General features: G+C 36.1%; 1 protein-coding gene across 2 annotated transcripts in view; it reads left to right on the top strand.

The window, feature by feature from the left end:
• The window catches only part of MDFIC2 (MyoD family inhibitor domain containing 2), a 112,340-nt gene that overhangs the window by 85,570 nt on the left and 10,600 nt on the right, over positions 1-16,170 (top strand). For both annotated transcript variants that reach the window (XM_050778553.1, XM_050778552.1), the window contains one exon: positions 14,123-14,344. In XM_050778553.1, the coding sequence (XP_050634510.1) occupies positions 14,123-14,344 (222 nt within the window). The remainder of the gene's footprint in view (positions 1-14,122; positions 14,345-16,170) is intronic.

The following is a 16,170-nucleotide window of genomic DNA, read 5'->3' as shown; positions in this document are numbered from 1 at the left end:
ATCATTATTTTTATTATTATAGCAGGCACTAATGAATAAATGAATGGATGAATGGGTACATGGGAGAGGAAACTAACTGACATCTACGGTTTATTCCACATCTAAAATTTTATACTTCTGTTCAGTTTCCAAAGAACTTCATGTCTGAAAACTTCTTATCTGAAAATATTTCACCAGTGCTGGTTATTATTGTACCTGGTTTAGATGCAATATAATATGGGAAAAAGCAAATAGACTAGCAGCCCCAGAAACAGATTTAAAACATGTCATTACCTACCACTTAGTAAGCTGATGCATAGCTACTACATTCATTCACCCTTTACGCCAAGCCCTGTGCTAAGCTCAGGAATGCCAAGGCATGATTCCCCTCCCTGATGGTGGGAAAGACACACTTACAACTGAATGTCATGGAAGTACAAAAAAGGAAATGACCTTCTTTTATGCAAGTCGAGGAAAACTTCAGAGAGACTGAAATCTTCATAAGGGAGGACAAAGGATTTTACTCTTCCCCATATTTTCACTGCCTGATACACTAGCAGTCAGTAAATATTTGTTGAATAAAAGTTAATTGTTGAAGGTTTCCTTATACATTATACCCAGATGCCATTCTAAAGGGACAACAAACACCTCAACATACTTCCTGGGTCCTGACTGTGTTTCCAACCAGGGTTAGTTTTGTATGTTGAAATTTACTTCAGTGCTTTGGTAGTAAATTCAATTTTGAACCAGTTACAAATTGTGTACCAGTTCTTAATTTTTGCTGTCAGTCACAAAAATATAACTTGAAATAATTCTTTTTAAAAGCTTTTTTTTTTTTTTTTTTTTTTTTTTAAAGAGATAAGGTCTTACTCTGTCGCCCAGGGTAGAGTGCAGTGGTGCCATCATAGCTAACTGCAGCTTCAAACTCCTGGAGCCAAGTTATCCTCTCACCAAAGCATTGGGATTACAGGCATGAGACACTGAGCCTACCCTTAAGGAAGTTTTTTTAATGTAGCATATTTTCTTCTGATAATGAAGATAATAAAATTTTCTTCTGACTATTGTACTCTCACACAGAAAAGACAAACTGAGGATAAAATTCATGAAATATAATCTTATTCTCTCAAAATTTTAATATATCACACCACTGTTTTCTGATGTTCAGTTTTGTACAAGAACACTTTGAGGCCAACTTCAGGAACAGTTATTTCTCGTTTGATCTAGTTTTCCTTGCCTGAGTACTTGAAAGATCTTTTCTTTATTTTTGTAATTCAAAATATTTTTTAGAATTGTGGGTCTCTTTTTACTAAATTTTAGGCAATGGAGCACACTTTCAAAAAGTGTTTCTGCTCAGGAAATACATTGTGGTACCATCTTTGAACAAAGCTTATGCTTGGATTGTTTTGGTTTCTCCTCTAGGAAACTGTATCTCTTAGGTGAGATCTATATGTTCCAACGTTTGAGTTTGACATCATTTTGTCATCATAACTTGAATTCTTTGTCCTTCACTTTTGAACAGTGGGAGAGTTTTTCAGATTTGCTTTTAATCTCTATGTTACTAATGATATTTTCTGCAGTGTCAATTCTGTATTTTACTGCTTCTGATGCAGATTTTAATTCTGTCATTTCAATTTTGAATTCTTCAGTATCTCTCTTGGTTCACACATGTCCCTTTGAATCCATTCTGTTGGCTTTTTATCCCAATTTGTTTGATCCTTAAGATTATTTCTCAGTATGTCTCTTTTCTTTACAAAGTTATTCTTGCAACCTAATGAGAGCCTTATACAATTTTTGAAAAATTTCTTCTGTTTACCGTAACAAATTATTTCTGGATCGGTCAAGGTGGCAAAGAACTATAGCTCTCTTGGTCACATCAAAAATCAACACCTCTAAAAAATCGTAACAGCCTAATTTTCTTGTTGACACAAAATATGGTTTGTGAATCGGGAGCATGCAGAAAACAACACTAATTCCATTTTACTTTCAGCAGAGCTCCATAAGTGCCAGACTGATTGGATTATTCAGTTCAATTCTAATGGGTTGATATTTAGTGTAAATCTCTCCTTTTCCAATACTATCAAACCCAAATTTGCAGATGTGAGCATTCTTGTTTTTCCATATTTTTAAAGGTGTTTTAGAAGAAAGCTAGGAGAGGCTGTGATGCAGACAATACCTTAAACTTGAAAGCCTTGACTATAATGACTATTTGGTGTTTAGAAATAATTTTTTTAAACCTGCCTTTACTAACAATTGGAACAAATGAACATTCTTTTTTAAAGGGAACTTTTTTTTTTCTCGAAATGGCCCAAACACTTCATAAAATTGTCCTGTTATTTTTAAGACCTGAAATTTTAAACTAACTTTGTGGTAGCTTATTTTAACACTCTAAAATATATTCAGAATAGTTCACCTCAACATGCTTGAATGCTGAATATTTTATGCTTGGACAAAGAGCAAACTGTAGGTCTTTCGCCAAGCACAGTCAATGCACTTGAGTATGGGTTACCAAAAATGCTGAAGAATTTTTTTTTTTCTATTTATTGTTATAGCTCAAATCCTTGTGTCTCTTGTAGGCTTTAAGTGACATAAATATGCATTTCCATCTGCACATCCTTGTCAGGAATAGTTCTGCTGGGAGGTGTTATGCCACCCAAGTACTTCCAGAATAGAGTCTGTTAATCCTGTTACCACTATAGAAACTCAGAGGAAAAGTCTACTCAGGCCACTACTGCAGCTGCTGTGGCTGTAAACGTTCCAGCAACCACACCCTGGGTACCAAAAGGAAGCAAAAGAAAATTGAATTTTTTCAGTAGAAGAGGGATGTAGAGTGCTGACCTCAGTCTATTACTCAGACCAGCGGTCTCCAGACTTTTTATTGTAAAGCTTATAAACCTTTACTAGTAAAAAAGGGAAAAATAGCAAGCCCACCTAATGCATGCATATATGCATCTATATACATCCATGTGCACACGCATACACAATGGAGGCATATGCTACCATATTCACTGTACTAAACATTATAAAACATGCAAAAATAGTTATTATATTAGGATTTAAAAATAGAAATAAGTGTTCTAACCCCATTGGATAAATTTGCGCCTCCTCCAGGTATACATATACCACTTTGGAGACTACTGGGCTAAATTTCCACCGAGTGGACAATCAAGAAAATAGATCTTAAATCCCCTTTTGAAAGATTCCATAGTTCATTGGGCACACAGAGTTGGGCAAAAGGAGTTATAAATAAGCATATGGTTTGATCCTCTGTTCCCTTTCTCCCGTGATTTCTTGTCCTTCCAACAATGTGGCTTGACTTCTGGCCTCTCCAAGGCCTCTGTATAGATCTTATTTCCTACATTTATACAGGCACAGTACAAATGGATATTAACCTGATAGATGCTGATAGGGAGACTCCTAAAGTCCATCCACATTATGTCACCCCCAAGGCCTCATAACTCAGAGACAGAACTAGCTAAATAAACCAGGTTCAATGATCATTCAGTAAGTATTTTTCAACAATAATTTACTGATTTATAAACACAGATTGGATGTCTTTAACTGCCCAATTCCATATCATGCAAGAGATTTCAGATTACCAATGAATCTAGTTGTGAAACAAAACATCCACAGAAAGGTGGTGGATATGAAAACACCTTCTACCTCTTATAGTGAAAAACTGTTTTTTCAGCTGTAGGAAAAATCAGACACTTAAATCAAAGTTCCTTTTAAATTGATAAAAATAAAATATCTTAGTGGTAAAACCTAGAAAGATCAGAGAATAGACAAAACTTCTCCCAATCCCTGTTGGTACAAGTCTAAATGAACACAATCTTTCTGGAAGGCAATTAGCAAATTATATAAAAAGGGAGAAATTCAACCATTAATTCAATAAGTCCTTTTCTCTTAATTCAACCTACACAAATAAATAAGTATTTTATAATCATGACAACAATGTTTCTTTCAAGAGTATTCATGGTAGCAAAAAATAGAAACTGTCTACATTTGTGTTGAATGGGGGAACTGTTAGTTTATTATTCACCATGTAAGAAATGCTAAGCATTCTTTAATTCCCTGTATACTGAGTACCTGCTGTATGCCAGGTCCTCTTCTCGGATATAGCAGTTAATTGACACAGACAAACTTTCATTAGGCGGCATTTTAGTCAAGGGTGGGAAATCCATGCACACCATTAGCAAATAAACAAATAAGATATTTTTAAAAATCACTGTGCAGAAAAATGAAACAGAGTGATGTGATAGCAATGGCTGGTGATCAGGACTATGACATTAAAGGATTTCTGAGTCTTGGCACAATTGACATTTGAAACCACGTTTTTTATGGGTCTTGGTGGTGAGGGGGAGGGGTCCCTGTGCATAATAGGTTGTTCAGCAGCATCCTTGGTCTCCACCCACAAAATGCTAGTGTACCTAGCCCAGTCATAACAATAAACATTATCTCCAGACATTGCCAAATTTCCATTCCCTTGGGGGCAAAATCTGCCCTGATTGGGAAGCACTGTTTTTGATGTAATGTAAGGGAAGGCCTGCCTCACCCAGGAGGTGACATATGAGCAGAGACCTGAGTATGTTTTTCAATAATCTTTAGGATGAAGGAAAATGGTTACAATACAATGGTAGCACTATAATACATTATATTCAATAAAATTCTACTCTAAAAAAATTCTATCTAGACAGACAGTCTAGCCTGTAAGTTAGGAACATGGACTTGGAGCCAGGCTGCCTTAGTTAAAATTCTAGCTCCATCACTTACTGGTTATGTGATTCTGGGTAAGTTATTTGATATCCCTGTGTTTTCTGTGTCCTCAAATAAAAAATGGCAATGACACTAGCAGTACCTACCACAAAGGGTTGCTGGGAGTATTAAATGGGTTAATATAGGCAAAGCTCTTAGAAAAATGAATGGCATCTGGGAAGCACTGTAAGTTTATATATATATATATATATATAAAAATTATAATTAGAATATGTAGTATTAATCAGATATCTAATTGGAATAGTATATTTATTAATTATTAATCTAATGTTGATATATTATAATTGTATGTTTATTTATATATAAATTAGAATTAGAATATATATCCTAATATGCAAATATGAAACATAAATACAAATATATAGATACATACATATAAATCTATAAATATAAAATACACATATACCAGATATTTACATTTTTGTGAAACAAATATAACAATGTGTTTAAAATGGTAGCTTTATAGATTTTAATTTATTTGTATCATTTTGTATTCTTCACAGTTTTACGGATATCAGTGCAAATGTTGCATTCAAATCAAAATAAAATACCAAGATGTGTTTTACCACAAAAGACAGAAATTTATAGACTTTTACTAGGATCAGTTGGTCCACAGAGAATGTGGAAGGAGGACCACTGGGATGTGCTCAGAAAACCTCCCCTAAGGATGTCAACCGAAAACTAAGACACCCCACCTTTAGTCTATCAGGTCATCAGTTGGCTGAAATTAATTAATTAATTAATTAATTTATTTATTTCTGCCAGGCACTATGCTAAGTTCTGAGAAATTGAGCTACATGGCTTATGTATTTCCTCAAGGAGTTCACAACAGAAAGGAGAGGAGAAATACATCCACAATTAATCACAGTACTATAAACTAAACTAAGTGCTCTAGTGAGGATATCAACCTGGATTTCTGGGGGCTCCCAAAGGAAACAATTTTGATGGGAGTTGCAGGGGACAGTTGTAGGAGGCTTCTTACAGTGGGCTTTGAGAGGTAAGTTTGGAAAAAGCAGTTATTAGTTATCAAATAGGAATTCTGGGTTTGAACCTACATACAAAGTACCTGCTAATCAAATACCAGCAGGATCAATTAACCTGGAGAGGGGTAAGTCAGAAGGGACAAAGCAGTTTTATTTCAGAAAGTATCTCAAGCTCATATCAGAGTGCTTGGTTTCTGAAGCAGTTTGGAAATGCAGTCTGACTGCTGTAGGAATTAGAAGACATAAGTTCAAGTACTAGCTGTGCCCCTTACCAGCGGGGTAATCTTGGGCAAACCACTAAAATCTCTGACCCTCTATCCGTTTCCTCATTCATGTAATAATGATAATAATACTTTGCAAAACTGTTGTGAGCTTCAAATGTGATAATGCACATAAGAGACTTTAAGTGACATTCAAATAGTTCGGATGAATAAATTGTGATGGTTTTAACATAATAGAGAATATTTTGAATAATTATGGTTTATTTTTAACATTTATATTTAAACACTGATAGTAAAAAAATGACTGTATATGTAATACCAATCATGCATGAGTTTATAGCCTGATTGGCTTCATTTATTTTTTCAGAGCCCTAAACCTATTACTAATCCAAGTGCATCAAACTATAAAAACTGCTAACCATTTTTTTTCTCGGATAATATAATCTTTATTTCTTGAGACACTTTTTACAAACATTAAACTGAAGGTAACTGCATAAAAATGAAATGGAGACTCATAATTGCAAACTGCTTTCATGTCTGAAGAAGATTCAACTATCTCTTAGGAGTCAATTGTTCCTTGTTACCAGCTTATGATCCAGCTATAAAAGTATATCACTTAGCCTATGTCTGTCTACAGGTGCAAAGTATAGTGGCAGGCAGAAAACTGAAGTAATTATCCACAATAGTTAGACCAAAAAAAAAAAGCCCACTTCAGCCCCCAAAAATTGAAGTTGCTTTGCAGGTGTCAGGGAAGCGTGGGGAGGGGGCCATGCTCAGCCTTCTTCCCTCGTTCTTTTGTACTCTTTAATCCTTTTCACCTTGAACACTCACTTCTATTATTTCTGGAGGAATAATATACTTTAGCCTTTTCTCTCTTTTTAAAAAAGATTTACTAAGGCTGATTGAAAAGGCTTAAAATGTCCTCTTCTCATAGCCCTTGATAAACATTTCATCTAACTTTTCTTGAGGCAGGATTTTAGCTGAAGTGCTACAGAAGACAAATCAAAACAATGATTTATACAACTGTGACTTTAACTTGAAAGTTTTTAAAGGACATCTTCCAACCAGAGCTGCCATTTGAAAATTAAAGAAAAAATGTCAAATGTATTTATCTTATTTACCCTCCCTCCCAAATTAGATTTAATGAACCCAAGGTTTTGTCTTTTCCAATCTATCAGGATGTAGCAATTGAATACTCCATAGTTACTTATTTCCATTCATTTCAAAAAGGTGAGGAAATTTTAGAAGGCTTCATCCCTCAACTGGAGAAAATTATCCACTCAGCTTTATTACTCAGCTTTCAAAGAAGAAAATATGTTTTTCTTGAAAACATAGCTTCTTTGAGTATCAATCACCTTTTATTATGCTTTTCTCAATGTCAAGAAATCTTCATCTTCCTAATTTTGTTCTGTCTTCAGCCATTGTATGTTTTCAAATTTTACTCAATATAAAAGTAATAGTGATCTACACATCTAAAAAATGATGATTCTGACCCTGGCTGATACTTTTCACCATGTTTGATCATGTTGAATGATTTCCTATATTTTATACATTGTATTATTACCTACCAAGCTGTGGAGAGTATAATCACATATTTTAACAACAAAAAGCACCTCTAACATTTGAATGAACTTTACAAAATTTTCATACAAAGGAAAAAACTTTTTTCTCTATACAGTGTCACTTCAATTAACTCCTTTTACTAACCACAATAATTTGTTAATGGTTTGGTAGCTTATACCTTGAAATGTCACTTGTCTGCCTTGGTCTGATTTCAGCCACGGATAATTACAGTACTAAATTCTAAGCTGGAGTATAGTTTAAATCCAAGGGAAAACATAATTCACCATTATAGCTTAAAAAAATGGTCCATACATTTGAAAAATACACTCACTTTAAATGTTTTGGCCTAGAACTAAAATTAAAATCACCCTACCTTAAAGTCTTATGTAATAATTTCCATGTAGGCTTCTGGAGTTTACTGCTCACAAGAAAAACTTAGCAACAAGCTACCTGTTTCCATAGGCAACTTGGCAATAGAATTTGTAGGTTAAATGAGAATAAAAAGATCTACTCAGGAGGCTGCGGTGAAAGGATCATTTGAGCCCAGGAGCTCTAGTCCAGCCTGGGAACATATCAAGTATCTGTCTCTTAAAAGAAGAACAAAATAAAGAGAGAGAGAGGAGGGAGAGAGAATGGAGGCCAGACATAGTGGCTCACCCCTGTAATCATAGCTCTTTGGGAGGCCAAGGTGGGTGAATCCCTTGAGCCCAGGAGTTCAAGACCAGCCCAGGCAGAATGGTGAAACTGAGTCTCTGCACAAAATACAAATAATAATAATAGAATAAGCTTGCTGTGTTGGTGCACACCTATAGTGCTAACTACTCAGGAGGCTGAGGTGAGAGGATCACCTGAGCCTGGGAGGTTGAGGCTGCAGTAAACTGTGATTGCACCACCACCACTGCACTCCAGCATGGGTGACAGAGTGAGACACTGTCTCAAAAAAAGAGAGAGAAAATCAGAAAATATTCAGGTAATAGTGAGCCATTAATATGTGTGTGTGTGTGTGTGTGTGTGTTCATGATGTGTGTGTTTTGCTTTCTTTATGACTAATATTATCAGAAGAATATTGTCCAAAGTATAATTTTGATTATAATGCATAAGATATCTTGAAGAAAGTTGTCACTGTATTCAGAGCCAACGACTTCTGAAAAAGAGTCCAGATGTGAGGGCAGAGAGGATTAAATCTGAGTGGTAGTAATGGAAATGAAAAAGCAGACATGGACTTGAGAGATGTTTAGTAGGAGGAATAAATAAGAACTTGTAAATGATTAGATGGAGGGATAGGGCCAAAGAATAGTTTTAAGCCCAGGGAACTGGAAAAATGACAATACAGTAAAGACAAATTGAATTATGAATTCTCCAGGGATAGCCAGAGTTATCCAGTTTGGGGAGAAGAATGAGAGGCTTAGTAGAAAGAGACATAATAACTGAAAGGATTTTGCTAGTTACCCACATAAAATGTCCAATAGACAATTACAAGCGTGAAACTGTAATTTGTGATGACTATGAGCTTCTTGAGGACTGAAACCATTTGTTGTTCTTCTCTGAATTCTGCAGTAGTTAGTGCAGTGCCAGGCATGTAGTTTATGCTTGGCAAATATTGCCTGCATCTCTGGCTAGCTAGATGAAGATTTAGGGGCCAAATTCATAAAGAAATCAATGATGTTATGAGTGTGGACAAATATGGCCTTCAAGGGTAAGGTAGGAAGAAAGAAACTAAGAGGACAAAGTCCTAAGGAACAAATATGTGGAAGGAGTTGGAAGAAAACAGAAGCTGATAATGGTCAGTCAAGGAATTACACCAGAGAGGGAGAAGGAAAGGACAAAGGAAAAGAAAAGACAAAGGGAAGGGAAGGGAGAAAGAAAAGCAGAAAAGAAGGAAAAGGAAAAAGGGAAGGGAAAGGAAAGGGAAGGGAAGGGAAGGGAAGGGAAGGAAAGGAAAGGAAAGGAAAGGAAAGGAAAGGAAAGGAAAGGAAAGGCAAGGCAAAAGAAAAGCAAAAAGGAAGGAAAAGGAAAATGGGGAAGGGGAAGGAAAGGAAGGGAAGGGAAGGGCAAAGGGAAGGGAAGGGCAAAAGGAAGGGAAGGGCCAAGGGAAGGGAAAGGAAAGGCAGAAAGGAAGGGAAAGGAAAAAGGAAAAGGAAAGGAAGGGAAGGGAAGGGGAAAGGAAAAGGAAAAGAAAAAAGAAGGGAAAGGAAAATGGGAAAAGAAAGGAAGAAACAAGAATAGAATCAGTGGACCTAGAGAAGAGGACATAGTGCTTATTTATCATTTGAATGCTTTTATCTATAAAGACTCAAATGAGAGAAAACATGGATGCAAAAATTACAAAGTCACATTTAGTGATCAAAAATGAAAATCATTAAAACGTTTTCTTAATAACTTAGAGTAAATAAATTAATAGCTCCTGTCACATTGATTCATCCGTTGCATGTGGGTACTCAATAAATGTTAATTGAATTAAATTAATAACATTTGCTCAACAGTAATAAAAACTTAATTAGCTGTCTATCTTTTCTCTGACTTAAGTTTATGTCCATTTGTTCTTGCAATTACCTATAGCCCAAACATGAATTTTCTATTTCACTGATGTTTAAGATTCACTTTAATTTTTTTCTAAGAAATATAGATGAGCTTCTAATTTTTGTCCTAATTTTGGTTTGTTTTTAACTATTGGTAAAAATTATTTTCTCTAAGTTAATGTCAAGAACTATGAATAACATCCCAAATATAGTTTCACGAGTTCCTTATTTAACTCTAAAATAATTTTCTCTACAGAAGAAGTGATACTACTTTTTATATGTTTCTCCTTTGAGCTTATGCTACTTTATAGTACTTTGGGTGCAATGTCAAATAATACCATAAAGGAAGGAATCTGAATGTGATGAAATTATTGTTAGCATCATCTATAAGAGATGGAAGATGTCAGTAACATTCACCCAAAAATTGTGACTCACTTCAGATGTCAGAATTCTGGGTTGAACAGACTGGGTTCTCAAATGTGTGCATGTCAGATGACTTTCTAATGAGCAACAGATAGTTCCCACTGAGGAATGAAAAAAAATAAAAATATAAACAGAGATATAGAATTAAAATAACTTTATGAATGGCAGTTTAACTTCTCCATAAAATTCTCTCAGTACAAGCCTAGTGTGCTCCAAATGGTTGCTTAATGTAGCACACCACTTACATTCAAAATGCTATACTTAAAATTGTCACAAAATTAAAAAGAGAATCATATACCACTTGGCTGTATACTGTATTCTCCGCATGTTCTTACATTCCAGTAACCTCTATCCAACTTTTTTTTGTTACTGAATTACTTTGTGCAAAAGCAATTTAAATTACATGCAGCCTGACTACGTGTGATAATTTGAACTGATTGTTAATTAATTCTGTTAAGTAAATAGCTGCTGCAATCTCCATACTCATCAAGGTCTCGTTATCTATCAGCTCTTTCTGAGCTGCTCTCTAATGTACGGGATAAAGCAGCTGTAACAGAACAAGCAGGATTCCCTGAGTGTGCAAAGAAGGTAGTTTTGCTTTGCAAAGACTGCTTAGGGAAAGGCGAGTGTGTAAAACTCAGCTATTTGCAAGGCTCGATTTTGGGCAGGTGACACATCGCAGTATTTAGGGTGAGAAGGTTTTGCTGATGTGCATTCTCAGTAGTTAGGAAGGAGGGATAAAAGCTAAGAATAGGTTAGAGAAAATATTGCATAATATAAAAGGGAAAAGGACAAGCACAAAGCTTTTGGAATCCACCAGGCCTAGATTTGAATCTCAGTTCTACTACTGAATAAGGAGGAGGCCTGGGACAATTTACCTAAATAAACTCTGTAAGCCTTGGTTACCTTCATTCATCTGCTAACTGGGGATACCCATTCATACATTTCCCATCTGTTCAAGGAGGCTAACAATATCTACCTCCTAGAGTCTTTGTGATGCTTAAGTTCAATAAGGCATATAAGTGGTAACATAGAACTTGACATAAGATACATGCCACGCTGTGTGTGTTCGTGTGTGTGTGTGTAAAGCAGTCGTTTTCAACCGGGATGATTTTGTCCCACAGGGGAAATGCAGCGATATCTACAAACATTTTTCATTGTCATGAGCTAGAGGGTCAGGTGCTACTAGCATCTAGTGGATAAAAGACTATGGTAGCACTAAACGTCCTACAATCTCTCCATGCCAGAAAAATATCTGGCCCAAAATATTGACGCTGCTCTTAGTGTTCTAAGACATCATTTGAATGTCCATCTATCTGCAATATTAGCTGATTACTGGATGCTTTGAAACCTAAGTAAGAAAAATAAACTAATTATGATTTTCATCATCATCGTCATCATCATCATTATATCATTAATTTGGTGAATCCCTCTGGGGTTAGAGGAAGCCTAGTGTTCTCTCATCTGTAAGGCTGATTCCACTTCAATATTCAATACTACATTAATTGCTTTCAACAATAGATGTTTTCTTGAATCCCTATTTCTGTCAATCCTTTTTATGGTGGATGAAACCACAACCAAGAAATTTAAAGCCAGCACATAAAAGGAAGAGAATAGAAATTAAACATTGTTGAAAACCAAGGCTGTTTGGAGGCTCAAAAAGAAACAAAAATGACCTAAGACAGTTGTGTATACCAGACTGATAGTTCTGGTGCCAGTTAGGAGTCTTCGGAAAGCAACCATCTCAAGATTGGTTTCTGAAAATCACTGATGCACAGGTCAGCGGGCTGTTCTCTCTCTTTCTCTAGTCTCAAATGCAGAAGATCCCAGGCATCGTGATTCCCAAACTCGTCTACATGTTGGAATCACCTGAGGAGCTTCAAAAATTCTCCCGTCCCACCAAGGATTGTGATTTAATTGGTCTCCTGAAGAGGAGAATACCAGAGCTTTAAAAATTCTGAATTTTTAAAAGATTTCCCAGGTGATTCTACTCTGCAGAAAAGTCTAGAACCCATTGCCTTAGAAGGCAGAACCCAGTAGACATTTCCATTGGCCCTAAACTAAGAAACAACCTTGGAAGGGAAATAAAGATGGACTTGGCAAGAATATATTTCTTGCACTGAGCTGCATAAGCATGGCAAAATCAAACCAGGTTGCCAACTGTATTATTAATTTCAGTCACTCAATGAGCATTACCCAACAAACAAGGCATTGTGTTAACAATGGTAATGTAATTCCCAAAGACACCTCTTGACCACCTCCCAGTTGTGCCACCAAGCCACGAGGCCTGTTGCTTGTTCAGGTTTTAAGTTGTTCCTGGGCATCATGAGCCTGTAAGGAAGTTATAAATTAACTGCACCATGACCCAGTCTGGTCCTCTCTGACATGATATTATGATATGCTTACACTTCTCAATCCTGTAACTTAGTTATTTCTTTGATGATTCGTTTGATGCTCATGAAGGTCAAGGTCCATGCCTGTCTTAGTCATCCCTCTATCCCCAGTATACAGCCCAGCGTTTGTTGCAGAGCAGACTCCCAATCATTATGTGGCAGGAGAATGCATACAGTTGTCCCTCAGTGTCTGAGGGGAATTGATTCCAGGACTCTACAGATATCGAAATTTTCAGATGCTCAAGTCCCTAATATAAAATGATGTGGTATTTGCATATAACCTATGCATATCCTCTCATATACTTTACTTGATCTTTAGATTATTTATCATACCTAATACTATGTAAATGCTATGTAAGTGGTTGTTATACTGTATTGTTTTTTATTTGTGTCATTTTTGTTGTTACATTGTTATTTGGGGAACTTTTTCTGAATATTTTCTATCTGTGTATCTAGGATTTGTTGTATTGGGGATGTGAAACCCACAGATACAGAGGGCCAACTGTACAGGAGATGTAAAATACATAGAACACTTGGGGTTTCTCAGCCTTCTCTATGGCTCTCCAAACCAGAATCTCAGTCAAGAACTTTGCTGGAAATTCCCTGAACATCTCTAACTATTGTGCCAGACAGTTACATGGAAATACAGCATGTTCCCAAGAAGCATACCCCCAAAGCCATACAGGTTATCACCTGAATAGGAACTTAAATACCAAGGCAGAGAAAGCCACTGTGAGGTTATGAGGACAGAAGCAGGAATGAGCTTATAGACTATTCATTTATACGCATTTTTCTTTTTAGAGAGGAGGAAAATGAGGTTTGTAAAAACAAAGTAATAAAGTGACTTGATTGAGATCATATGAATAACTCAGCAGTATTGCCCACCATATGAGATCCTTATCCTGCTCTTCAGATTAATACACTATGAGAGGAGGCTGGCAATGTACTATGAGATTTTGTTGATCCAAGTGAATGAATTGCTTGATTCTCCCTACTTATCACCAAAAAAAAAAAAAAATAGTAGAAATAAGTGTCACAAATTGCCATGATAGGTAAAGTTTGCAATGTGTATAAAATTTTATGATTGCACTCTTCTTTCTTATATTTTTATTCAAAATTGTCTTGCTCAATAATACTTCATTCTTTTTCTTAAGACTTCAATCTTAGAAAAGTCAAATGTGAAAATTTCTGCAAATGTCCATTCTTAGGTCACTAGGTCACATAAACTATAGTGGGTTTCTGTATGTGTTTTTTCTTTTTTCGTCTAGATATGCAACTCACAAATGAAAAGCATGCAGATGAGAAACCCATTAATGCTATCGTTATAAATTCAGTATCTGAATTCAATATCACAGATGGACCAGCCAAGGAAAACCCCAATGAGAAAAAACTGTCAGAATCCAGCACATCACTGTCCTCCCTTGAAGAATGCCAAACAACATTTTCTTACCTCCAAACTGATACTTCAGTTCATCACAGAGACACTGATGGTATGTTTCTCAGAATTCAAACCATCTCTAAATAAAGCTCCCAACCCCCATCCCCTGTAAAATCATCACATATGCTGTTAGGGAAAAAAAAGTCTTTATGAATATTAAACAGGAAGACTCTGATTTGAAAACTCTGGTGAATGACATATGTCAAGGTCACTTTGCAGTTATGAGGCGCTTGGCAGATTGTTTGCTCTCAAAGCTGGGAATCGGAGGCAGCATGTTTTAAATAGCTGGGGTGAGACATAATCATTCTTGCTATGGGGCTATGAGGCAGATAAAGAAAAATGGAAAACTTCTTTCTCTCCTCAGATATGGAACTATTCAGTCTATACCTCTAGTCAGAGAGAATAAGGCAGAGAGAAATAGTATTAAAATGCTGGAAATATATAAATATAGACAGCATAAAAAATTAAGATGCTTACCTCAGCAATCTATGAGAAACGAGTGGTTCCCCTGGGTATCATCCCTAGACATTTTCATCAGTGCAAACCTAGACCCAACCATCCCTATATATGATATAAATGGTACGTTTCATTTGCAAAGCCAATTTCAAATTGGTTTGGTGATAAATAAACAATCAGCCAAACAAAGTTCAAAATTATGGACTCCACACCAAGATATGGAATTTTACTCAGGTTAACTTTGCAATGACCTTTACAGGAGACAAACCATTCAAGAATTTTGTAGTGTTCAGTATCTACATTTGCATTTAAAGAAAGTCTGGAGTTTCTCAAAGGAAAATGTAATAAGGTATGGTTTCTGGTCTACATTTAAATTCATATTTACTTTTTGAAAATAAGAAAAAAGATTAAATAAACTTTGAATAACAGCACCTTTGGAATCACACCAGTTTCACTTCTGCCTCTGAAGTCTATTAACTGTATAGTACTGGACGTGTTTTTTAAATTTACCATCTCTGAATTTCAGTCTCCGATTATACGATAGGCTCGTTAACACCATGGGATATGTTGGGGATCAAATAAAATAACATGTATAAAGCACCTAGTACAAAAGTTGGTACACAGTAGGTACTCAATTTTAGCCATGATTGTGATTACAATTTTGGAAAGTAAGGAAAGTTTCTAACACATGTTATATATGTGGTATCTTGTGCATATGTTGTCATGAATGCTTTAGGCCAGAAACTACAGGCTTAATTGCCTGTAGTCGCCTGCGGATAATACGAATACTAAGTAGGCTGGAAGTAAACAATAGGAATTGGTGAGGACTATGGCAAGCTGGAGAGCACATGGCTCATCTAAAGGTCACTGCCTCAACACAGTACCAGCTGATTGTTGCCAAAAGGAAATACAGGGCCAGAGTTGCCAGATATTGAAGTTTCCAAGAAAATCCAGAGACCAGAAGTGTTATATAAAATTTCTAAGTTTTCCAGTGTTGATCGTTACTTGCATTTATTTTACAAAGCTCAAGATACTCCCAACAACACATTATTGGGCCAACTTTGACCTGTAGCTATCAGATTATGACTCTGAATTCAGGATGATACTCAAGTCTCTAGCTTTGGTAGAGATTAATCCCAGTCAAGAAAACGTAATGGCAGAGAGGCCTCTTTAAAAGCATCTTGATGCTACAGCATTTTATCAAATTTTACCAGGAATGTGTGGATGCTGCTTATCATGTGAATAATTGAATTAAGTTAAATTCCAGGACTGGGAATTGCCATTGTACATATCCACACAGTGAAACATACCTTCCCCCCACAATCACTGTGATCTGACCTATCAGGGATACTGGAGGAATAAGAGGGGCCAAGCCAACTAGCATGACACCTGAACTCTTGTATTCTCAGGAAAGGGTCCAAA

Source organism: Macaca thibetana, chromosome 2, assembly GCF_024542745.1.
Source record: "Macaca thibetana thibetana isolate TM-01 chromosome 2, ASM2454274v1, whole genome shotgun sequence".
In the NCBI taxonomy this organism is placed as follows: domain Eukaryota; kingdom Metazoa; phylum Chordata; class Mammalia; order Primates; family Cercopithecidae; genus Macaca; species Macaca thibetana.
The sequence above is the reverse complement of the archived record's forward strand: the minus strand, read 5'-3'. Positions and strand labels throughout refer to the sequence as shown.